This window comes from Erythranthe guttata, chromosome 5 (assembly GCF_056151865.1).
Source record: "Erythranthe guttata isolate IM_541 chromosome 5, IM_541, whole genome shotgun sequence".
Lineage (NCBI taxonomy): Eukaryota > Viridiplantae > Streptophyta > Magnoliopsida > Lamiales > Phrymaceae > Erythranthe > Erythranthe guttata.
In genome coordinates, this window is record NC_142537.1 from 5,929,246 (window position 1) to 5,956,250 (window position 27,005).

The window sequence follows — 27,005 nt, forward strand, 5'->3', positions numbered from 1 at the left end:
TTTATTATTATTCTGATGAAATAATTCTGAAATTATATACATGTCCAACACTATAATCGATGTTAGGGTTTTTTTTCTTTTAATTATTTGTTTAATTAATGTTAATAGTCATTTAATAATGTCAAAACGAATGGTAATTACTGTTTCAAAAATTTTAATATTAAAAATACTTCATATCAAAAGTACTGTTTCAACTTTTTTTTAATAAATGTTGTAGGAATATTTAATAAACAATACTAAATATGTTAATAATAAAAAAATATTTAAAAGATGTTAAAGAGAATCGTAGTACGAAAATGTTGAACTGATTTTTGTTTTTGAATGATTTTGAGAGAATGCCATAAAGATTAAAGAGAAGCAGTGATAGAGAATAGAGGTAGAGAGAAAATTTTATAATATTAGACACATAAATTCTTAAAATTTAGTGGAATCTTCTAGATTGTGTTAAATAGTCTCCATATTGTATTTGTTTTACCCTATTCGAGCTCCACATTTTGAAACAAGATGATCATCAAATGTATCTTTTGGCTTGTAAATATCAGATTGTGGTGCATCATAAATTGTTTAATTTTTTTGGTACAAACAAGAGAACATTTCTCGGAATCTAGAAGATTATATTGAATTTAACATCATAAGGGTGTACGTGTAAGAATATTCATAGTCGATGGATGGTTGTAATTACACAAACATGAAGGGATTTTTCGTAATTTAACATTACCTCAAGGCTGGTAGTAATTTACCTTATGCAAATCAAGAAACTCATAAACCAACTTGGGTTTCAACACGACCAATACTTCACTTTCGAAATATCGTTCATTATTCACGAAGCTGCAAGTATGCATCTCCATTCCTAGTACGAAACCATAATTTCATACTCTACAATATGTTTTATTCATTTGCAACTGTAATTTGCTTCAGGTTTAGTTTAGTCCAGGATTTCACATTCGATTCACAAATTCACTTGCCTTCATCATACTAACTATTTTCTAGTCCCATTGACTATAAATATGCCAGTCGTTCACAAAATTATGAAACCAACATGTGCGGATACAAAAGCCGAAATAACAAAACCAGCATACTGCATGTCTAGACTATGTATCCAATCAACCGTAGCATAAAAAAAATATCGAATACGAATACACAAATAGATAAGCAAACCACATTTTGGCCACAAACAATTGAACCAAAGACGATAGTCGATAACACATACAGATCACACTCGAATAATCTAAAAGAAAATCTGTCCCAGAAAACATAGTGGTTTCGCCACAATCGTAAATCAGATGGATAGGGAAGAAAATGAAAATATAATAAAAAAAAATTGGTCGTGCCCGCTCTGCGGTCCTAATTAAGGATACACTATACAAAAACAAATCTGGTAAAGGAAAAAATATATATATTCAAATTGTCAATCCACAGCCTGCCATAAAACATTGATCTCAAATTATCTCTTTGTAACTTTCTTGTTTCAGCAAATTACCCTGAAGAATACATAATGCGCAGAAGGAGAAACTGCATCAAAAGTGGGGTCCACGCATGATCGTGCGGTTGGAAGATTGATACAGACAGTGGTGTTCTCCCTAAATAGGCCATGAGCAATAACATCTCACAACTCCTCTCTTTATTTTAGCACCTAATTTCATACGAACCAGCTTTCGTAATGTAACGAACCCATTCCACGGTGTTGTATCCGCTCTTTTCCCACACCTACAGAAAGTTGATCGTAATTATTGCAGTTTTACAATACTTTGTCAAATGTCGTAGTATATTATTAAATGGAAACTGCCAAAATACCTTGAGGAAACGAACACGCAATCCAGAAGCTGTGAACATAGGAACCTGTCACATGAATAGAGTAGAAATTATTTTTACAAGTATCGAATCTCATAACCCCCGACTATAAGACTGCCTCTCCCCTTAATGTGCTACTTAGCTGATGAGTGTCTTCTTCAAGTAAAAGAGAATCATTATTTCCTGAAGCTATGATTTTAACGCTCACTTGATTTATTAAGATTCAAAATAAAGGTCAGAAGGAAACGATTATCTTCCTATGACTAGATTAACATTCGGAAAATGTTACCCATAGAGGAGAAATTGAAGGAGATGACAGTTAGGAGAGAGTAGAAAAGGGGAAAACGGGAGAGGGAATAGTAACGTATATGCAAAATATTCACAAGAACAACACTAGTGTATACATAACCAGCCCAACAAACACAACCAGAGAAGATTTCATCTACCAATACCAACCTTGTATTTTTATGGATCACTCTGGTATAGACACTATATCTCTTTCTTGAAAATGAAACTTTTGCAAGCAAAAGTTGATTTTCTGTTGACGGTCATATGGCCATGCATTAATCGAACATGTCTTAACAGCTCCTAGTCGGTCAGTACATTATATATTTTTCTTTTAAAAGAGACTTCTCGTCAAAAAAATTGACTTTGTTAGGGGGATTGACTGAACTATTATAATTTAATAGTAAGTACTTGCTTAGGCACCTGAAATTCCATCTGAATTGGAGGGCGGGTCCAGGACTTCTTTTCTGTCATTGTTGATATCAGCTCTACTTCTGCACTCAAGGTTGGCTCAGTTTGTCCTGGAAATTTTCTTATCCTGCAAACAATCCAACATGACCACAATCACGATTAATAACAAATATGACAAAGTAAAATGCTTTTAGGCTATTTCACACTGATGCGAAAATATAAAATAACTTTAACACACAACCTCGGCCCTTGATAAGGGAAAAAGACCACCAGAAAATGCTAAATAAAGCATTTTATTTGAACTCAATTGGAAACTCCCTCGAAAACATTAGATGACCTTTACCATCCACACAGTCAATATTTGGCCATGAGTGGTTCTCATGTGCAGTGTCTGTGGTAGCTAAAGTGATGGTGAAATTGCAGATTGTATCCACTCATGTCAAAGGTCATTTCACCCTGATTTAAGGTACAACTTTAATCTAAAGATAATGATTTCCCTTTCAGATGAGTGATGCTACAAATTAAATATCGGCAATAGCTGCCAGTAATGTAGGCATCAAACATTATTTATCATTTACATTCTCAATAAATCTACAACTATCAACTTACATTTCAAAATCTAAATGTATCCAACTGGAACAGTTCATCCCACATGATTCCACTAAATATTTAGTCAGGAATGTCTTACAACTCCGATTTCTACTCTTTTGTCAATTTTTATGCACAAGATCAGGTTGGTCATACCCAACGACTCCGTGTACTAGTAGGAATTTAGTGTCATTGGTACACAATATAAGATTCAACAAAACAGAAAGTGCTAACTAAGCCAAATAATGCCAGCTTTTGGACTTTTGGATAGTTCAGTATGATTTTGAGGAAATTATACGATAACCGATTACAAAAAAATTATATAAAAAATGGACTGCGCCCATGCAATCCCACTTACATTTTTTATATATATAAAGGTGAAGGTGTGGGTTGAATCAATTCATTTGTTAGCCATTTATTTTGTTTTCTTTTCAACATTCTAAATTACTCATTGAACGTGTTCAGTGAGAGTTATAGTTATAATGTTGACACAGAGTAATCTGTGACAGTGATATCCAGATTCTTAATATGCTCATGATAGTCATGTGCATAAATAAATTATGCAACATCTTGCAAAGAAAGAGGGTGTTGATAGTTCGGTAAATCTACTGAACCGAACTAAAACCAAAAAATTGCTGTCTCAAAATTGAACCGAAAAAATCAATTTGGTATTCGGTTAGGTTTTCATCATATATGGATTTACAGAACCGTACAAAATATTTAATTATTTACTCGAGTGACAACAAAAAAGTATTTTATGCAGCTGCACAAACAGTTTCTGTAGTTTCCACAAAATATTGTCTTTTCATTTATAGAAAAATATTTTTGTTGTCCAATTTTAAGAATAACATATATTGCTGATTTTGTAAATTTCATATTAAATATTAACATCGTACAACTAAATGAATTGGTTTTATATGGTAATTGCCGAATTTTACCCAGTATTTTTGGTACTGTATCTTCTCTTACTTTCTATATTTTATATTTTTTTAGCAAGTAAAAAGAAGTAATTGCCGAATTTTACTAGTAGTTTGGTTTTAAATAAAATTACTTCCAGATAGGAGCTCCCAGATTGCTCACGAGATTAAGAATATGTCTTATGAGGCTAAGAACATTGTACAATCACATGATTGCACATTTCCTTAAAATTTCTCTTTAAAGTGAAACTGAAAATGAACGGTGCAAGAGAATGAAAGCTATTCTACCGAAATAAAAGTGAAAACACTCAGATGATGTAATGCCAGAAATTAACAACTTACTTCCAAATCAAACAGTCAGTAGAAGGACTGTATTTTGCTCGGCCTGATGTCACCTGAAAACTTGTTTTTGCTGTTTGCTTTGGTACTGGAATCTTAATAACCACTCCAAGTGCAAACATTTTTGCCCCAAAAACACTCTTCACCTAAAATGAAGAGCAAGTGTGTAAAAAATGTGGGGTAGTTATTGCCAATCATTGCAAATTAAAGTTAGATGACTAACCTTTACGTTCACCTCCATACGTGTTCGACCCAATTCCTTGATAGTTGGCAAAACCCGAAATGGAAGATTAACCCCCTCCGTAATACGATACCTACAGCAAAGGCATTACACTTATAATGAGGAAACTGAAATCCAAGGGAAAACCTATTTTGTTCTCTATAAAGATGATATTTAAGCAATAAAATTTGAATCTTTGAAGATAATTCGAATTTTAAAGGCGAACAGTAAAAATGTAACTGAAAGAACCACATGAAATGGTGATAAAGTAAAATGTGGAGTAGACACAGACAAGTAAAGCTGTTTAGAGATGTGTAACGCTTGCACAAAGAAGAGGTTTCATTTCAACTTATCTTTTAAGCATATTTAAAATCCTAGGAATACACTTGAAATTTTATAAGCCAAGAGTTTCCTACTTATGGCATGTGGGAACTAGAAGAAAAGGATTAGATAGATGCTTTTTTTATGTTCATGAAAGAGGAGTTAGTTCATGAAAGACTTTCAAAACTTACACAATAAGACTAATGCAGCTAATTTTGCTGCACAAGCATAAAGTCCAGAATTGAGGATCACAAATTAAATTTGAAAGGTCAACTTACTTCATCAATTCAAATTCACCATCCGGAGGAACAAAACTAACGGTCTTCTCCGAATTGAATCTTGTAAGGTTTACACATTGATGGAAAGTGACATCATCAAGCTCAATAGTTTTCCCACTGCAAAGCAACAAGAGAAAACAAGGTTATGAAGGAAACACAGAATGATCTTAGGGGCTGAAAATAACATACTACATGTCGATAACAATCTCAAGAAAGAGAACTAGAACTGCAACTGAAAAATATTGCAACACCAGCAGGGAACATAATTTTCTGATTAATTTAAATGCTGCATAATTTCAGAAAGCAGATATAAAGAAATTAATAATATTGTAGGAAATTTTTAGGATGGATGAAGGGTAACATGGCAACAAGTTTTTGTCTATTAAGATGGGTGAATATATCAATCCCGACTGTTGCATAAACACAATATTGATGGAACTAATCATAGAGTAAAATGCAAGCCCCCAAAAAAAGATGTTCGACAATTTGATCTGTTTCTCTTAGCACTCTATGTTGAATAGTTACTCTCACCACCACCAATTTGATCCGTTCCAGGTATTCCAGAAAAAAAAAAAAGACGTTTGACAATTTCAAATAAAATTTAGCCATTCAACTTCCTACACAGAATACACTCTTTATTGTCCCGGCTTACGAATCAAATACAAATTATTTTGTTTGCAAATCACTAACTTGAATTTAAGTCCACTATGATAAACAAATATTGACAATTTTAATGTCAACATCTCCTAGAATTTGCAAGTCCAAAATTAACCTTAAAAATTGTGGTAAAAACATTCATCAGTTGTAAGGTGAACTAACTGAAAGCAATACCTGCCTTTCAAAGATATCTAACAATTTAGCACTACAGCCAGACATACTAACTTAATTATTTAAACTACTGATGCAATGGGAAAAGCAAGGATGAAAATGAATGAAACAAGTACATTGAACATATATCTTTAAATTGTTACCGTGTATGTTGCATTAGATACTAACACAGTGTTTCCAGGTGAACCACCACAGATTTCACTTACAAAAAAGAACTGGAAGAAAAGCTCTACCCAACCTTAAAAGTACAAACTCCCTATAAGGCAAATCATCATCTAACTACTGGTTATAGTACATACCAGAGGGCTAACAAGAGGAAACTAAAGAAAATGTGATGATACAATTTTAGCCTAGTTCTCTTCAATTCATTAATTGCTTAGGACATTAACCATGAATATACCCGTGCGCCGAGCACTTGATAGTTCACATAAAAGAAAGATATTACTTGAAATTTGTCCAAAAAACTTCGTATCATGAATAATGTACAATTGCTTAACCAATCATTGATCTGGTTTAAAGTAAATAAAAAATTAAAAGTGAAGGTCAATATGTTCGCTGTCATTAGCAAATCATTACAATGGAACTTGCATTTTATGCATCCAGTTGATTAGTTGTAATACGATGGGTTTAATATATGGATACGAAGCTACCTCTTAGCAGGACGGGATTTAAGCTGTGATTCTTTCTCAAGTCCAATTTTATCATTTAATCCCAACTTCAAATCAGGCATTCCAGAAAGGAAACATTTCATGAGAATCTTCCCAGTTACATCGCACCGCAGAACGCTACCTTTAAAATCAGAATGAACAATGACCAACAAGGAATCATTAACCCAATAAGTTGCTCTTTAAAAGGTAACAGGAAAATAAGGAGATTGCATCAATTAAATATTTTCAGAATAAATGGACTAGTTACCTTTTGAAGACATAAGAAGATTAACACTTTCCACAATATCAAGGAACACCTGTTAACAAAACGGAAGTTAGTCCAGCCTAATAGCAAAAATTATTAGATTGCAGTAGAGTAACTTGAAGAGACTGACTACCTCATTTTTCTTATAGACAAGACCTTCCCTGCGCCAGCCAACAGCACCAGTAACTTGCAGTGTTGCATTTGGAACTGGTTTGTCAGAGGCCTGTTTGATTATTCAGATATGCCAAGGGTGACGAGTCAGGAAAATCCACCATACAAATATACAGAATAACTTACTTATTGACCTCTTGAACTCTATAACCTCAATTTTACTGCATATTTAAGAAACTTTTAAGCAAATCTCTAACCTTGGATGAAAATGGAGACCGTACACCTTCCTGAGTTATGTAAAGCTTCAAGATTTCTGGCGAAAGATTTTGAGGGTAACCAAAGTCCATTATTTCTGCAATTGAAATGCAAAAATTAGAAATTTCGTCCAGGCATTCAGTCAGTTTGGGTCCACAAAGATGTTATATTATCATTTTCTACTATTTTGTTCATAAAGTACTGTAAATATGGCACAAGTGCCTGCAAATACTTGTCAAAAAACTTAGACAGGCAAATAGCCTCCTTCACACACAGTAACATTGGGCTACTATAATATGACAGTTGAGGGTTTTGGTTACTTAATAGGAGAAGGAGAAACAGCTAAGTAGCCACATCAAAGAGCTTCAAGAAATATGAAAATTGTAGATATTCTTTCACTAAGAAAATCCTTATCTATCCTATGTTTTGATTTACAGAATCAATACTTTGGGCTTTTTCCACATTTTTTTTCCTAAAAGAAGAGAGTGCAGAAAAGTAAACTTTATAACATCATGAGTAAGAGTTTAAATTAGAATCCAAACTTGCCAGCTGCAGTAATTTTACAGAAAAAAAAAATTACGTGACTGAAAATATTATAAAGATGGAAAATATCTAGAAAACATTCTCCATTTGACATACCATCCAACAGTTCATATATCAAAACAAAGTTATTGCGGATAGCATCCTCGTCAAAAGCTCCTCCAAAATAAGATTTAAATAGTGTGACCGCCTGCAAATAGAGCAGATGAACGCATCAACCAAACTAAAAGAAATGTATAGAAGTTGAATTTTATTGACAGTTGACTTTGTTGACAGCTCGCTGAGAGATATGAAGGTAAGTTAAGATACACGGCCATAAAGTTCATTATGGATTGATTATCTATCTTAAAGGACAAACGGTAGGAGGTAGAAACGACTTCATTTATAGAACTTCAAACTAGAAAAATGAGAATAGTATGAAAATAATGATGCTATAAACAAGCAGATGTTCTTTGCAATCAGAGCTTACTAAGGACAAACAGACTAGTTTCACCAACAACCCCTATGTCTGTGAAATAAAAAATATCCAGAAGCCTCGTGAGGCGGTGTAGTTCTAAAACGGAAGTGTACATTTTAAAAATACAGTAATGAGTAAACAAATGTACCTCAACAACAAACTTGAATGCACAAGCAACATTGGCATTGCTGCTTACAACAATCACGATGTAAACATTGCTAATCCTCATGTAAAAGAAGGAGCATCCACCAATCTGCCGTACAGGACAAGTGCCAAGTTCCTTTGTTTGCATTATATGCACTCGGAAAGCATCCACCATGTTGCCTCTGATCGTTTTAACATAGAAATGAATAAGAATTTACAGTTTTATGTCATCTAAAGTTACTTTTCAGCAGTAAATGTAATTAGCAGTTCTGAGATCAACCAAAATACGACAATCAACAAATAATAAGGAATAAATTAAACAGTAATCTTAAGAAAATGGTAGCAATGACATTAGAAATGAATTACACAACAATTAAGTTTTCAAACTAAGATATACGACTTCACCCTTCAAAGAACCTTGAAGCAAAACCTCTGTCAAGTAGTTATATAATAGCAGTTACATGGATGGACAAAAATTAAGCTTCAGAAGCCTAAAAGTTGTTAGAGACTGAAAGATGGTGAGAATATTTTTTTCCCAGTTACATATCAATTTTACATTTGAAGTTGAAACCAGCTCAAATTCAACCTTTCATAGTCTTTAAATTCAAGAAAAAATGAGTGAATACTAAGAGTTCAGGCCAGTCAGTTTTTTAGGATCTCTGGATTTGACGAGTATAAGGGATCGATGCGGATGAAGGCGACTCTGGACATTGTATTGAAAATTATGGTGCCTTTTGGGTGATGAGTCCTCTATGCAAAATTTACACCAATGAGATAGTGATGTATTAGCATGGGTAATACATGGTAAGGTAAACTATCTTATACTTGTAGAAATACAGTATTGTTAATGCTGAACATATGTCATACGAAGAATAGTAAAATAGAGTATAGTAACCAAGGAAGGAACACTTGGTGCGTAAAAGACAAATATTTAAAGAAACAGCTCATTAGGCTGTACTTACTTATTTTAATCGTTCCATGGGCGAATATGAGTTCATAGTTCCCGTCCTAATCATAAACAAATGAAGTCATATGCATATCATTTCAGCTACCTTCTTACTACTATTCAACAACAATGTTCAGAGTTCTGACTTCTTACTCCTGGCTAATTTGCCTGAAGGTATATTTTAGCATGTAAGAGTAGCTAGTATCTGATACAAAATTGTCCATAATTTTGAATCAGATTTTTGTAACCTATTATTGAACATTGGCAGAAAGAGCCGATTTGTTAAGTGCAACATATAGACTCTTCTGTTATTTATTTAACTCCATCGTTTACACAAGTTAACTGGAAGCTGGAAGAAGGCAAAAGATTAAGTGAAGGAGGACTACAAAATATAAAATATTGTCTCGAGTATACTGGTTTCCTTATTAAAAGTAAATAGACTTTTCCGACGTACCTAAAGGGTACTCAATTTTGTTATTGAACAATACTGTTAGTGAAAAATAACTTGTTACACCTATATGAGATTTTGTTCTGATAAACTGTACGGGGCATGATTAAAACAAACATAAAGGCTTAACTCTTTTCATATTTTTTGTCCATGTCCAAAATGAAATATGAATATTTGGTGAGAGGGTGATTCATTTAGCCCAAGTTCGAGATTTCTTTCGACATGCCTTAAGATATGTTACAGAAAGTAAAGGGCCTGGTTGGTCTTTGGGCCTACTTATGTTACATGTCCATCTATATTCGAATTACAATCTAAAGATCTCTAAATTGTGTATGTACATTAAGATTAAGAAACCATATGAGATGGAACAGAATCCATGAGTTATATTTCGTGTGAATCGACCATATGACAATTGGACCAATGCAAAGAATAGTTTATGGGATGAGTCGAGGGACTATTTTCATTGTTAATTACTTGATGGACTTATTCACCAGGACGGAAACACGAGCTGCTCCGTGCATCAAATTTGCAGCACTAACCACCCAAAAGGGGTCGTCTTTAATGGATAGGAACCAGTTTATGCGAGGAATCAAAAGCTCAATAATCGACTAGCCAAAGAACTATGGAAAATGCAAATTCTTCTAAAATCTAATCCTGCCACTAACATGCTCGTAGCCTCAGACAAAAGAAACTTCAGTTCTGTGACTTCCTGACATCTTATACCCAAATTCACAGAGTCATCTCACAAAAGCAAATGGTAATTTCTTTCTCTTAATTTATGTCTCTAACAGCTGAAGGAAGCCTTAAACTCCAAATCATTTCCGCCCCATGATTTTTTCCTCAATGATACAACTACAGATTCAAAACCCATTTATTTCCCACCCAATGATTAATGACACAATAACTACAACTTAGCTTACTTTCTGCCCTTACACCGATTTCCTTACACATTTCTCTCACATCTTCAAATAATTTTTCAAAACCCCCAAAAAAGAAAAAAAAAAAAAAAAAAAAGGAGAAACTGCAAAATTCAATCACGCACTAAACAAATTTCATATAAACACAACATCGACCATTCAATTCTATCTCAAAACAAGTATTAACAGCAAAAATTAAGAAACTTTCAAGCAAAGAAAATTACAAAATAAGTGAGGGAAAGAAGAGGAGGTACTGACCCGACGTCGTCGCGGTAGAGGCGATTAATGAGGACATCGCCACGAAGATTGAGGAAGTAAATAGCGGAAGCTGCCACCGGCATGGCTGCAGAATCTCACCGGAGCTCCGATCGAATCAGATTAGAACGAGATCTGCTGCTTCCCTAAATCGATTGATTATTGCGATCTAAACGAATTCAAATGTAGTCTTCAGTCAGCGAAATGGGTTTTCACCTACTGCTTCTTCGGTTGGGTATTCTGTCAGGGGTGGTGGAAAAAGCGTGCGTCCACTTATAAAACGTACTTCATCTTTTTCCAATTTTCTAATTTTATAAATTAAATTCATAGGTGACTTTTAATTTTTGAAATAATTCCACAAATTCTTTTTTTTTTTCAAAAATTTACATTTATCGTATTATTATTACTAGATTTTTGGTCCGTGCGATGCACGGGATAGAAGTAAAATTAATAAAAAACGTAAAGTTCAATTTAAACACAAAATTGAAGTTTCAGTTTATTTTTATGTTTTGCTATATGTATTGATGATTATCCCTCATCCATAAGCCATATTTATTAATTTAAGTTTATGTTTTTTTTTAGAGGGACGAAATGATTTATTGGGCAATCGATGCCAAAGTGGGTGGAAGGATGACGCATTCCGCCGATTCAAAGTTCGAAGAAAAAGTTAAAGAATGTGTTAGGCGATTGCCTTGTCTCAAGACAAACGAAAACGAACAAGACAAAAAAAATTAACGTAAAACAAAGAAGGCTCGCCCTCTTGAAATACTTCAATCACAATCGCTTTCCAGAATGACCACTGGCCAACCTTTATTGATCATACCATAGCCGTTTGAATTGCCCTAGCTTCTTCAGCCTCCACCGTTGGCCGGCCAAGGAGTTCCTCCACTTTCCACAGTAGGCACTGACCTGTAGAGTCTCGGTCCACCATAGTAGTGATGTAGAAATCTTTGCCTGGGGGAAAAGCCGCATCCACATTGATTTCGATCGTGCCTTCCGGGGGAAGAATCCCGCTGTTATTTTCCTTACCCCGTCCAACTTCGTCCGAACACCTGTTTGCACTTGCGAATGCCTTGAGATAATGGGCACACCAGCCAAGTCCATCATACTTTCTATCTTCATTGTTTGCATGGAGTTCCCTATTTCTCCTTCCCATGAATATCAACAAAAAACAAAAGCTAGCAAGTACTTATCTTTATCTAGAGAATGAGTGAGAAACTCTACCCACCAGCGAAGTGATGAAATTTCGGTGACCTCATGTTCCGCCAAGAAGAAGGGGCTACCAATCCAGATGGTATGTGTGGCCTTGCATCGGGTCAGAAAATGTATGAGGGTTTCATCAATGGTGCGGCAATGCGGGCATAGAGGTGATGAAATAATCTTGCGTCGGCAAAGCTCTACGTTCGTTGGCAGGCATTATGCATAGGCTCTCCAAAGAAATATTTTGACTTTCGGCGAGAGTCCTAGCTTCCACAAGTGTTTCCATTTTCCGATAACGATTCCGCTACCCGAGCCTTTAATTGTATCGTTATTCCGGCGAATCGTAGCGTGAAGTTGTGTGAGAATGGAGTGGTATAACATGACTTTACCGTGAATATGCCCACTTTAGTAAGGCTCCAAATCAACTTATCCTGAGCATTGGATCCCCCAATCTGCACCGTCATAATTCTCTCGTAGTCAACTGGCCAGAAGACTTCTTTGACAAGCGCCGCATTCCATTTTCGTCGGGTGGAGTCCATAATATCCTCAACCTTGTTGGGGAAAGCCGAGTTAACCGGGCGGCGAGTGAAGACCCTAGGATTTCCCTCATCGACCAACCAAGCATCCCCCCAAATGGCTGTCTCTTGGCCGTTGCCAATCCTCATCCTCGCCCCAATAAGAAGATGATCCCGTGCTTCAATAGGCTTTGCCATGTCGCAGAGGGTCGAAACCCTGGAATCGCCGACCACACATTTTCTTTCGGGAAGTAACGTGCTTTGAGAATCTTCAAGAGGAGGATTGCAGGATTAGTTATCACTCGCCACATTAGTTTAGCAAGTAATGCCAAATTGAAACAATACAAATTTCGAAATCCCATGCCACCATGTTCCTTTGCCATTCACATTTTGGTCCACGCGAGCCAAGCCATCGCCTTCTTATCTCCTTTATCCCACCAAAACCTTTGAATAGTCGATTCTAAGTCGCTGATTAATCCTTTTGGGAGAAGGAAGCAGCTCATAATGTACGATGGGATGGCCTGCAAAACAACTTTAATCAAGGTTTCTTTACCGCCTCTTGAGAGAATTTTCTCACTCCATCCTTTAATCCGACCCCAAACCCGGTCTCGAAGGTACCTAAAAACTTCATTTCTTGATTTACCCATAGCCATCTGCATCCCCAAGTATTTGTCGTGACGTTCCACAATCTGAAAGCCCAAGCTATTTTGAATAGAGTCCTTGGTCGTCTGAGACGTCTTGGGACATAAAACCATAGTGGATTTTTCCACGTTGATAATTTGACCCCAGGCCGCCGCATATTTGGCCAGAATCTGTTTGAGCGTATTAGCATCGTCCATTGAGGCTCTGCTAAATAACAGTGTGTCATCGGCGAAGCAAAGCATAGAGACACTCGAGGCTTGTGGAGCGATCTGAATAGCTCGAATTTCTCCCCTTTCCTCTTTTTTTGAACCATGGCTATCAAAGCCTCTGTGCAATAGATAAATAAGTACGGCGAGAGGGGGTCCCATTGGCGAAGGCCCCTGGATGGCCGAACAAATCCAAACTGAGATCCATTGAATAAAAAAGAGTAAGCAACAAACGAGAGACGTAACATAATTTTAGGGATGAGAACGACAAAAGTAAAGTTAAGGGCAGATAGGAGTTTACGAATATTGAGAAAATCGAGTATACAATTGACTACACTACTACCCAAGATATGCCAATATTTTTTATAAAATAAAACAGGGAGGTCGCCGGGTCCAGGTGATTTTAAGAGGGGCATATTAGATATAGCACGTGTTACCTCGTCCGCAGTAAAAATGAGGGGCAGCAATTGAAACGCCTCACTCGAGATTCTAGGATCGATATTCTCAATCACCTCATTCATCACACTTTCCTCGGGGAACGACGACTGGAACATATCCTCAAAGTAGCTATAGATCACCCTTTCGATATCCCTTTTGTTGTCTTTCCATTCACATGTATTATCTCAAATCCTATGTACTATGTTCACTTATTTCCTCATAGATTCTCTAGTATGAAAAAACCTTGTGTTTCGATCGTCCTCCCGCAATCAACTAACCCTGCTTCTCTGCCGCCAGTAGGTGTCCAAATCTTCATAGATATATTCAAGCTCATTATGTAATCTACCTATCTCTGCCCTCACCTCCTCCGTTTGTGTACTCATCTTTAGTAGTCCTATTTTTGTATGTAGTTCGTCTGCTCTTCTCCTAGGGTTGTTGTTGTTATCGGATTTCCCCCTCATAAGAGCCATTCGACACCCCGTCGTTTTTTGGATTAGATCGTCTGTTGGGTCAGAGTTGATGTGGTGCAGTTGATGTGGTGCAACCAGCTCTCTTTAACTATTCTCTCACACTCGTCTTTTCTAATCCACATTGCTTGAAACCCGAAGGGTCGGCTTCCCGATGAGTTCAAATTGTTGGTCCTTGGCTGAAAACCAGCTAGATGTGTAAATGGTCTGACCCTATCTTATCCAGGTGGTGAACTTCTGCATTGGGGGATAATGAAATTCAGCCATCATTAGCACAAACTCGGTCCAGACAGCTATGGACGGTAAAAAGGTGATTGGCGGTTGTTCGACCATGTAAAAGGGTGGTCGATAAAGCCCATGTCAGGTTGCAGTCCGTAAGAGCGTCCCGGAACGCCGCCAGTTGTCCCGGGCTCTTCTGTAATCCGCCTCTCTTCTCTGAATTGCAAAGAGTCTCATTAAAGTCCCCTCACACAACCCACGGTAAGTCTCTAGAGATGTAATTGTCGTAACAATGCCCATGTTTTCTCTTTTTGTTGTTTCTCCGAGAAACCATAAATACCCGTCACCCTCCAATGATTCGATTGGTATTCTTCCATAACTTTAATGTCCACATGGTTTTTGGAAAGACTAATAAGATCCACTTGCAATTCTTTTCTCCAAAGCAAAGCCAACCCCCCGATTTGCCGATTTTGTCTACCACTACTCCATTAAGATTCCACTTTCTTTTCAATATGTCCACTAACATGGATGTTGATTTCGTTTCCGAGAGAAACATCAAGATGGGGGTATAGCGACGGAGAATGTCTCCGAAAGTGTGAATTGTCAAGGGGACCCCCAACCCCTGACAATTCCAGAAAAGACAACTCATTATTGTCGGTGGGACTGCTCCGGAGTCTCCACCGTTGAGCTGGTATCCTCATCTCGTAAGCACAGTTGCAGTCTTTTTCCCCCCACGATTGTGTTCCAAAGTATTGGCCTCCCCCGCCTTTTTTTTTTGCGTCCCATTTTTTATGAGGAGTTTGTTATTATACCCACATGCCCACTATGCCCTTCTAAGTACAGTTGTATGGGATTGTTGAATAAAATTCCATTGTGGTCTCCTAAATTCAGATCGCTGCCTTGATTAGTATTCATAGTTTCCTTTCCACCGGAATTATTGGTCTACGCCGAGAATTGGTAGATGTTGGCTCCCCTAATTATCGGTCCAGATGGTCCTTTTCCTTTCTGATTCATCATCATGTAGGAGGGTTGAAGCGGCGGTCCAGTCACATCCATCTCTCTTCCAGTCGGCGCTTTCAACCACAAACCATACGAAAGTTGGTCTTCGGGGGTCTACAAAATCAGTTTCATAACGAAGTGGGCATTTAGTTTCCCCGTGTTCAAGTATCCCACAAATAAAACAGAACTGATGAAGCCTTTCATATCGAAAATCGATCCATGAACGGCCTCCATTAGCAGAGTTAATGAATATTCCCCGTCATAACTTCCGAGTGACGTCGATGCATACTTTGATTTTCATGAACTGTGATAGATCTATCAGTTTAGGGTTGACCACATGTATAAACGTGACAATATTGTTCCCTATGGTCGTCGTCGTTTCCACCGTGCGTTGGCTCGAAGGGATTTTGTGGAGTTGGATCCCAATGTTCATTAGGTTCACCGGGGCATCCATGGCGTTCTCATCCTCCTGCAGATCTCGGAAAAGGAGAGCATGTCGATCAAAAACCCATTGGCAGCCTTCTTGGGCCTACTTGTGGTCAAGATGGTGTTGAAAGCTTATCACGAATCTATTCACTCATGCGGGAACAATTTTGCAGCACTTCATCGGTTGTAGAAGGCGCAAAACATTGGCTTTGATCGTGTGGTGAGAGATTTCTTTGTTCGTGACAATTCTGCCGACCAGCCTGAAGGGTTTGTCAGAGACCCTATTTGCCCTAACCCTAGGTTCCTCCGCCACTAATATTTATGCCTATTCCTCCTCAATAAGCACAAGAGCCCGGCCCATGTTTTTCGCCAGGTCGTCCATAAGAGAAAGAGTGTGATGAGATAAGGGCCGAGCCTCGATAGAAGACGCTCGAGTGCGTGGAGAAAGTGACGGCTGGGAAGAGAAGCAAGGCAACAAAATATTTGGGTTTGGACGAAAGCAAAAACAACACATGCCAGAGACGAGAAAGGAAAGAAAAAAAAAATCACAAAGCATTAATAGCAAACCCTAGGCGGCGAGCTGTAATGAAACAAAAAAACCAGAATTGTAATACTAACGATTAAACCAAAGAAGCACAACGTTACTAAAACAAAAACATGTTCCAAGAGATCTCTATATCACCTGTATATGCAATAGCAAGTCCCAAGCCTCTCATGGAGAGAGAAAATATTTATTTGTGAACATTTTCTTTTTTTCCTTTTTTTGTTTTTTTTATGTCATATGGTTGTATATTTATATTATCTCAATTAGGGTAAAAGTTTGACGAATTTTCTTCTTTTATCACCCATAACATGCCCCAACAAATTTACTATAAATCAATGATGCCACTAAATCTCAAAAGTTTATCAGGAACATACTTACATTTTTTAATAAAATAAGAACCAATTATTTTTCTAAACAATTAAATAAATTTTTCATAAAGTTAATATTAAGTCAAATGACAATTTTAGTGGGAAAACATACGTAGATTTGGGGCCAAAAAGTCTCGATACTTAACGGATTTATTAAATCGATTATATTAATAAAATAAAATATATATCTATATGGGGAAATATGCAATACCCCCTCATTTGAAAAATATTTTGAATTAAACCCAATTGACTTTAAAGACTTTTTCCATAACCCAAATTCTAATCTAAATTAGTGAGACCCCCCTTATCAGATATGATAAGACTAAAATGCCCCTATGTGTTAGGGTTTTAATTTTATTCCTCACACGTTCACACACTCTTTCTCTCACGTTCACTCTCTCCGTTCTCTTTTTTTTTTTATTCTTTGCAGATCTGTATTACCGCCGCCGCTATCCATCGAGATTTACACCGGTGCCGCCGTTCTCCTTCGAGATTTACACCAGCGTCGCCGCCCTCCTTCTTCGTTTCACACCACCGCCATTATCCACTTACCCAACCGCCGATCACAGCCGCCGCCTAGGGTTCCGCCGTCAAGCCTCCCAAAAAACTCATGTTGTCGCCTCCTACACACCACACCACCCCTTGCCGGCGGAAAACGATCACTTTATCGTATATGTATGGATATGTAGGTCTGTGTGTGTGTGTGTGTTTTGTATGTGTGTGTGAAATATTGTCTCTCTCTTTCTCTGTTATGTTTTTTTTTCTTGAGATCTGTCTCTTGTGATTTTGTATGTGGGTCAGTAGATCTGTATATTGTGATTTGTTTTTCTTTGCATATGTCTCTTGTGATTTTTAGATTTTTGGATCTCTTGCGACTTTGTATGTGGGTTTGTGTGTATATGTGTGAAATGTATGTGTGTGTGTGTGTGTGTTTTGTATATGCGTGTGTGTGTTCTGTATATGTGTGTGTGAAATATTGTATGTGTGTGTGTGTGTGTGTGTGTGTGTGTGTGTGTGTGTGTGTGTGTGTGTGTGTTCTGTATATGTGTGTGTGTTCTGTATATGTGTGCGTGAAATATATGTGTGTGTGTGTTCTATATATGTGTGTGAAATATTGTTTTGTGCGTGTGTTTTACTTCTGTATTTTTTGATTTTTTTTTCTTTTTAGGATCTGTATTACAGTTTTAGATTTGAACAACGGTAGTAATATGACTATAGTTATATTCGAATATGACTATTGTTGAATATGACTGTAGTCATATTCGAATATGTTCCATTTTATCGTTTCATGTTGACTTGTAATAACAAGATTCAAATTGTGATTTTTTGTGTGGATGTTGATTGGATTGTTTTCGTAAATAATAGACAATCTTCGTTGTCGTCTTTTTTTTTTCCAGATAGAACAGCAGCAGTAACATGACTATAACATGACTATAGTCATATTCGAATATGACTATTGTTGAATATGGCTGTAGTCATATTCGAATATGTTTTATCTTATCCTTTCAAGTTGACTTATAATAACAAGATTGAATTGTGATTTTTTGTGTGGATGTTGATTGGATTGTACCACACAATATAATCGGATTTTTTAAGTTAAAAATGTAAAAAACTGCAATATAAAAAAAGAATATGACTACAATTGAAATAGTTACATATAGTCACATTCGGCCTAATAAATCTGTTGAGAAAAAAAATTCAATTTTTTGTTTTAAAAAAAAATATTTTTATTAAAATATTAAAAAAAAAAAAAAATGCTTATATCCGAAATAATATATAATTTTTTTTTTATTTGGTTGCAGATTTTTAGGAATTAGGAAAAAAAAACAAAAAAATGAATAATTGGAACAAAATGTGCTAATTGATATAAGGGTAGTATTGGGAATAAAATTTCTAAGGGTTTATCACAAAGAAATATTTAAGGGCTGGACATATCACCATTTATTAGCGAGATGAGGGGCTTATCGCTAATGACCCCTATCTATATATAATATAAGGGAGCAAATTTGCAGCTGACACCCCATTTATGCCCAAAAAACAGACACCAATTGCAACTCGCCACGTGGAAAATATTAGGAGTAATGAAATATTGGATTTATTATTCTTTCTTTGTGGGACCACTTTTAAAAGAAAGAAACCTCCTTAAATTATGGTTGAACACGGTGGGTGGGTAGGATAAAGTCAACTATTTTTTTTCTGTTGCCACAAACATCTCATCTTCTACTACCTATTAGATCATCACCTGTAATTTTTCTCCTTTTGTTTTACCATATTTTTCATTTAACTTTTTTTTTCTTTAATATGAATTAAAATACTAAATGTACATTGCTGAAAATTTAAGAAAATATTTTTCTTTTAAACACTCATTTACTGAAACTACACATAAGGTGTTTGCTAGAAGTTCTAAACTAGTTGGGTTGAAGAAACAAATGCATCATAAATTAATTTGTTGAAAGATAATCGAAGTGAGTCTCATGGAATAAAGCTCGAAGGTTTTCAACCTGATTGAGAGTAGTGAGACGGGTTACATGACTTACTCATCAATTCACAACGTCATTCATCTTTCTACTTGTTTCGATTTTCTTACATGTATCTCTGTTGAAGTTCTTAGCAATATTTTGATTTTTTCGTCTTCATAGGCTAACCCTGTACCCATTGTAGTGACTTTAATTATGTCGTCAATAATATTTTGTAACTTCTTTGATCAATATATTTATATTTGAGCAAAAAGAAAAAATAAAAAATATTTTGTGCACACAGATTTGAAGCATGTAAAAAGAAAAAAAAACCCTGTAAGAACTAAGAATTTTCCATAGATAAACCTTAAAGAATAAAGGAGAGTAACACTATGAAGCAACCATTAAAGTTCAAATAATTCCTTCCTACTTGGGCATTGGTGAATAAAAAAATGTCACTTAACAATCAAAATTAAACGAGCAAAAACTCTAGAGCTTCTTCTATGACTTCGATCTTAGCACGTGCAACAAATTTTCAACATTCAACATCGGCCACGAACTATTTCTTTGTGGCGGCCATCATCAATTCATGTAGAAAAAACAAGTATGTTGTCAAATTAAACTAAACAAACTGATAAAAACTAAACAAAATTATAACCCATAATACATTTAAACGTGTACTGTAAAACTTGAAGGTTCTTGATTATTAGACATCAAAAGTAGAGAAGACGTAGAATATCGCATTGTTTGCAACTCTTTTAGCAAATACACAAATTAATACTATTCAAGTAAGTTGTAGGTAAATGAATGATTATTACATTATACCTCATGAGAATTATGTGAATTAAAGGAATCAGCTACAGTAAGTGAATGAGTTGTTGTAGCATTCTGCCTAAAATGAGAAAATATAGAAAATAATAAAAATCTGACAAATATAATTTCAAAATAGGAAAAAAGTTACAATAATAAAGACTTACGATACTTGTTTATGTGATGAACAACTGGTCTTGATATATCCAGTTTGCTTACAAATGCTGCATTTTCTTTTTTTTGCTTACTTGAGTCTCCGTGGGATGTTTTTGCCTCAAAGACTTAGGTCGTCCATTAAAAGAAACATGTGGCAGGTCTAGCAAAGTGACAGATATATTCGATAATTGTTCGTAATTACCAAGTTGTTTTTCATAAGCCGAGTCACCTTGAAGTCGACTTTCATCAATCTCATTATCCAGCTCCAAAAGTTCAGAATAAGTCTTCTGTAAGGCAAGTGCAAGATAATCGTGTTTTTTTGTGATTTTTGTCCTTCTTCAACAACTTCTAAACAACGTATCATAAGATTATTTCTTCTCAATGTAGAAGAAACTTGAGGATCTTCTTGTATCAACCCACCAACATTATCTTATAAGGCACATGACGTGGCATTTATTGTCCATCTTTGTAGAACATATTGGTGCGGCAAAGAATTGATGAGACTTTTTTTTTACGAAAATTGCTAGAATATGTCTACAAAGAATTCCAACAAATTCAAACATGTGACACGAGCATACAACATTCTTTTCAAATATGTCAAAGACTACTTCGTAAACTAGCTTCTCCTCTTTAATTGGCATCACAAAGTAATATTTTTCGACCCATCTTGTCTATGTTTAGATGACATGTATTTTTGACTTGAAAATAGTTCTTCCTGAAACATCAAAAATAATTTTCTCGTATAGATCTCAGCTGCCTCTGCTCAATTTTATAGCATGTCTTCAAAACTGGTTTAGTGTTCTTTGTTTTCAAATCTTTCTCTTTCTCTTTAATATATCTTAATTAATGATTTTTCATATTGATGGACAAAGTCACTCACTAATGCACTTGAACGCACGAACCCCTTGAAAATTTTATTCATACTCTCACTTCGTTGGGTTGTTGACATGCCAGCACAAAATGTACCTCGTAAATATGCTAGAATCCACTGCTCTCGCTGCCCATATAACTTTGTTAGCCAGTTATTCTCTTGCAACTCATACTTTTGAATCAATTCCGCCCATTCATGTTCAAACTCTTCAATTGCCATTGTTTCGTGAATACGATGGTGAAATGCTCATTGAAAAGAAGTATGTTTATTGAAAACATGAGATAAATGTTCTAGAAATTTTTGCAAAATATGTCACATACACAAATGATGAGTTGTACTTGGTAGTATCTCTAAAATTGCTGCTCGCTTAGATTTGTCTTCATCAGTAATAATCACAGAGGGAGCACGACCATTCATTGCTTCGAGCCACGTTCTTAACAACCACACATAAGAACTTGTTGTCTCATTGACAAGTAAAGCACACCCAAACATAACTGATTGGTGATGGTGATTAACCCCAGTAAAAGGAACAAAATGCATGCTATAGCGATTAGTCAAATATGTAGCATAAAAGGTAACCACATCACCAAAGTATTGATATGCTAGTCTTGACCTTGTATCTGCCCAGAAATTTTTTTCCATACAATTATTATCATCTGTCTGGATTAAATAAATAAACCCTGGATTTTTTGATTGAGACTTAGTGAAATAATTATACATTCTTTGTGCATCACCTTCTTTGAGAAGCCCTCTCTTTTTATTTCCTATATAATTCTGAATATTTACTAAAACACAACCAACATTACTTTTATCACCTGATCCGTGACTCAACACTGACATTATCTTTGTTGCAGGAATTCCAGCCTCGTTAAGAACATTTATAAGATCTTTTTGAGCTGGTGTGATCTTTCTACGTCCTCGAAGCAAGCTTGTAGTCCTTGGAGTATATAGCTCATGGTTATGATCAATAATGAACCTAGTTACAACCCATTTTCCGATATCATGTCTTAAACTCACGCTCATCATTGCTTTACATCCTATTTTTGTCTCTAACATTTTGATTTTTTATTTTTTTCTTGATATGTTTGTTTAGTTTCTCCTTCTCTTGAGCATGCAAAGCTTACACCAATCCGTGACTTATTGACTTTGACAACCGAGTGTGGTTGACTTTTATATCAAATCCGACACGTCTTGCATATGTTGTATAACAAGTCTTAGCATCTTCTACACTATCAAATATCATGTCTTGGCATGGTTCAACAAGACAAGAAACGCCAAATTTACTATTATCTACTTCTTCAACTTTCCATTACTATTCATTAACAAATTCATAATTGACCAGACAAACAAATAAAAAATTTAGATCATATGTTTTGAATGAAATAAAAATGTTGGTAAAAAATGCAAATTAACATAATTAATGATCCCAAAAAATCCACAGGTTATGTATTATATTGTATGAACAATAATAATTTGCAGCATATGATCTGATCTACTACTTATAGTGCCAGTAACGTAACGCCCATTTACTAATTTTCAAAGGGACGTGTACATGTGAAAAAGAAGATTAATACATCATAAGTTTCAATCATAATTTTATTAGGTGAGTACACTACAAAATCAAATGAACTAATACTCAAACAAAAATAGAAAAAAAATTGGGAGAGAAAGAAGATACATCAAATTACCCACCCACCGTGTCACTTTAATTTGTTTATGAATCCTATTTGGCTTTGTTTTTTGCTTGTTTGCTACCACCTGATGATTGATTAGATTAATTCAATCTAAAAACATTAGAATTTGGATTGATTCAATAATACGATCGAGTAATTGAACTCAAAATAGTTCAAGATTTTACTAAATATTTTATTCAAAAATTTAAACAAACATATATAATTCCCTAAAAAAATTATTATAGAACATACCTTAAAGAAAGTTGTATATGGTGTTTCTAAATGTTGTAGAATATATTGTCCGTCTATCCACAACTTTTCTTCTAAAATCGATGAAGTTGCGTTCCCGTTCGTGATCTTTGTTCTCGTTCGCTTTTCTGGTCCAGAACGTGTTTGACGTTTTGTTTTCTTTTGCTTTTTATGCCGTTTAATTTCCGAAGGAGTCTTAACCTAGATTAACCACATAACTTGATTAATTAATTAAGTTTTAAAATAAACTAGTACTACACCCGTGCGATGCACGGAGTAGCATTTCTAAAGGTAATTAATAAAAGATTTAAATATGTCATCAATAAAAGTAGTAATAAAAAATATAAAATAAAATTTATTAGGAAAATTAAATTGACAAAGGGATGTATGAATTTAAATCTTCATAATATGAATTGATCGTTAAAGAAATGAAGTATATTGAATAAAGCAAAAATTAATAAACTTGCCATACATGTATTCTACAACTCCAGTAATTGACGACATCATTATTTCGTTCTTTAACAAAAATGACTAATATATACATATATAAAATATCAATACTGAAAAATATATTTCATTTATATACATTTTGTAGCAATATAAAATTGCCTAAATACGAACATCCATAAATCAATGTTTACAGTTGTATACCTGTAGTTGTAATCATAAGATACAACAATTATAAACTAACATTGTCGTGATTGTAGTAAAAAGACTTCAGTAATCGTAAGAAAATTTATATTATCATGTCCTACCATTTTAAGAGTTTACAAATTTGAGCACTGATGCTTGGCCTCTGGAGTCGCTTGTCGAAGTCAAAATTTGGACACTTGTTGCCTCTTGCTCTTTTTCCCTCTTGGCAATGCACCCGCAACAAAATCAAGATTGACATCCGGGGAAGCCCTGACAAAGTGTTCAACGGGTGAGTTAGGCTTTATAAGTTTATCAAGATTCTAAGTCATAATAAGATTTAACGCATGACTTGAATAACACTAAATAGAAACAAATATATTCTAATGCAATTACTTGCTCAACCTTAAAAAAAATTAAAATAACAAATTGTAAGATAAAATTACTAATTGCATATTATAGCTTTTCAAATGTCAAACATTTGTAAAAACATGAATTAAAATCAAACCCATATATGTGAAAATCTTAATTGACTCCCAAAATTTGGTTCTAATGTATATGACATAACCAAAAATACTAATATGAACTATGAACTTTGCAGTGGGATTGAAAGTTGTAATTCACTTTATTGAAAATACGAAATAAACTTTCAAATGTATCTCACAAAAAAGATCACAAAACTATAACCATTTTGTTCTATGTCTCTCAAATCTATAACTTTCAAAACAATAACCATGTTTCTCAAAAGTAAATTTGCAAAACAATAAAAAGAAGGGGAAACACTTACATTAGGGGTGGTTTCGGTACGGTTACCGAACATTTTGTTCAATACCGTGTACCTACCGTATCTTTCGGTATTGAAAATTTCTATACCGTTACCGTACCAATAATTGCGGTATACCGTTATTCGGTATACCGTAAGTTTCGGTACGGTATGATCGGTACGTGGTAATCTACCGTACATCATTTTTTTGATGAACTCGGATGATACCATAATTAAGATGAATACTAAATAAATGCATAAATACAACAAATTAAGCAAATGAATATGGTGATCGATCAAGCAATCTACATGAATATACATTATACAACCGTAGTAGCATATGTTGCTTTAATTAACTAATGCTTACTAAGATATCTATAGAAAAATTGTAGAAACTTGTAATGAGCAAAAAAGTTTGATGGTTTAAGTAAGAGAAATAAAAAAAAAAATTGCAATAATGCAAATGAAACAGAAGACTGAGAACTCAGGGGGAAAGAAAGGGAGAAGAAAATATGGCAAAAAGTATTCCACCAATAAGTGATTAATTGGACTTTGAAACTAAAGAAGTACGTGACATAAACAACTTTAACGAGAGCTAATATTGAGTTTGCATAAATATATGAAGATAATAAAAAAATTATAATTATGTATATATAATATATATATGATGTATCATATCGTTATTCTTGTTTTTTATTTTCTTTATAATATTTGTTGACTATATTTTTTTTTATCTAAAGTTGAATATAAAGTATAAAGTTGAATATTTGTTGAATATATTTTAAAAATACAAAGTTGCGGTACGGTACGGTATTACCATGGTATTGAAGATACAATACCGCTACCGTACCGTAAGGCAATGGTACGGTACCGATACCGTACCAAATGTAGTGGTAACCGATAGTTCGGTATTTATTCGGTAATTTATGGTAGGTATACCGTGGTAATCGGTATTTGGTAATTTTTGCCCAGCCCTAACTTACATTATCAGATCCATATTTTGAGAGGATGATACGGACTCGTGGAAAGGCGGGAAAAGATTTATCATTGAGGGTTGTGTTAATTAAAAAAAATCCTCAAACATATAGAATCACAGGTGCACCTTGAGCTTCACCTTTATTTTACACACCCTTATCAGTAGAGAAATATTCAAAAAATAATTAAAACTAAATAGTTTATAACTTGTAAAACGTAATTTGCCTACTGGATTTTGAAAATAAAAGCATCAAAATATTGCCCATCTACAAAGGAAAATGGAACTTGATTAATTAATTAAGTTTTAAAATAAATTAATATTCCACATGGCAAGCTCTGAATGGTATTTGCTTTTCTCAAATTAATAGGACGTCCGTTTGGAATTTTATTCTATAATATAAAAAGAGGATATATGCCCTCTTTGAATGACATGCGACAAATTCTTATGTCATATCTTCAAATTGCTTAGTTGGAGTTCAATTGATAATGTGGATTTATCAATTGATTAGTTGATATTTTTATTTAGGTATGTTTTTAAGTTCTTTCATATTTCACATTTTCACAGTCATTTAATAATTACCAAATATTTATATATAATATTTCATGAATTAATTATTATTATTATTATTATTATTATTATTATTATTATTATTATTATTATTATTATTATTATTATTATTATTATTATTATTATTATTATTATTATTATTATTATTATTATTATTATTATTATTATTATTATTATTATTATTATTATTATTATTATTATTATTATTATTATTATTATTATTATTATTATTATTATTATTATTATTATTATTATTATTATTATTATTATTATTATTATTATTATTATTATTATTATTATTACTATTATTACTATTATTACTATTATTATTATTATTATTATTATTATTATTATTATTATTATTATTATTATTATTATTATTATTATTATTATTATTATTATTATTATTATTATTATTATTATTATTATTATTATTATTATTATTATTATTATTATTATTATTATTATTATTATTATTATTATTATTATTATTATTATTATTATTATTATTATTATTATTATTATTATTATTATTTTTATTATTATTATTATTATTATTATTATTATTATTATTATTATTATTATTATTATTATTATTATTATTATTATTATTATTATTATTATTATTATTATTATTATTATTATTATTATTATTATTGTTGTTGTTATTATTAATGTATTTATTTATTATTTGACGAAAATGTATATTTGGCGACAATTTTTTACTGTTTGCGACGAATTTGTTTCGTCACCAAATCCACAAAACGTCGGCAAACGCCCCGTCGCAAGGTCTGCGAGAAAGTCATTTGCGACGCCAAGTTTGGCGACGAATTTAATAAATCGTCGCAACATTCGTATTTTCTGAAA

At 34.1% G+C, this 27,005-nt stretch overlaps 1 protein-coding gene across 1 annotated transcript; it reads right to left on the reverse strand.

The window, feature by feature from the left end:
- Positions 1 to 1,149: 1,149 nt before the first annotated feature.
- On the reverse strand, positions 1,150 to 11,286 carry LOC105976599 (Clathrin adaptor complexes medium subunit family protein). Its single transcript, XM_013001844.2, has 13 exons — positions 10,967 to 11,286; positions 8,402 to 8,579; positions 7,896 to 7,986; positions 7,259 to 7,353; positions 7,024 to 7,113; positions 6,894 to 6,942; positions 6,629 to 6,767; positions 5,151 to 5,267; positions 4,555 to 4,645; positions 4,335 to 4,477; positions 2,500 to 2,614; positions 1,795 to 1,839; positions 1,150 to 1,707 (listed from the first exon to the last, which is right to left on the reverse strand). The coding sequence occupies exons 1-13, from the start codon at positions 11,047 to 11,049 to the stop codon at positions 1,627 to 1,629; spliced, it is 1,317 nt and encodes a 438-aa protein (XP_012857298.1). The 5' UTR covers positions 11,050 to 11,286; the 3' UTR covers positions 1,150 to 1,626.
- Between the last annotated feature and the right edge of the window lie 15,719 nt (positions 11,287 to 27,005).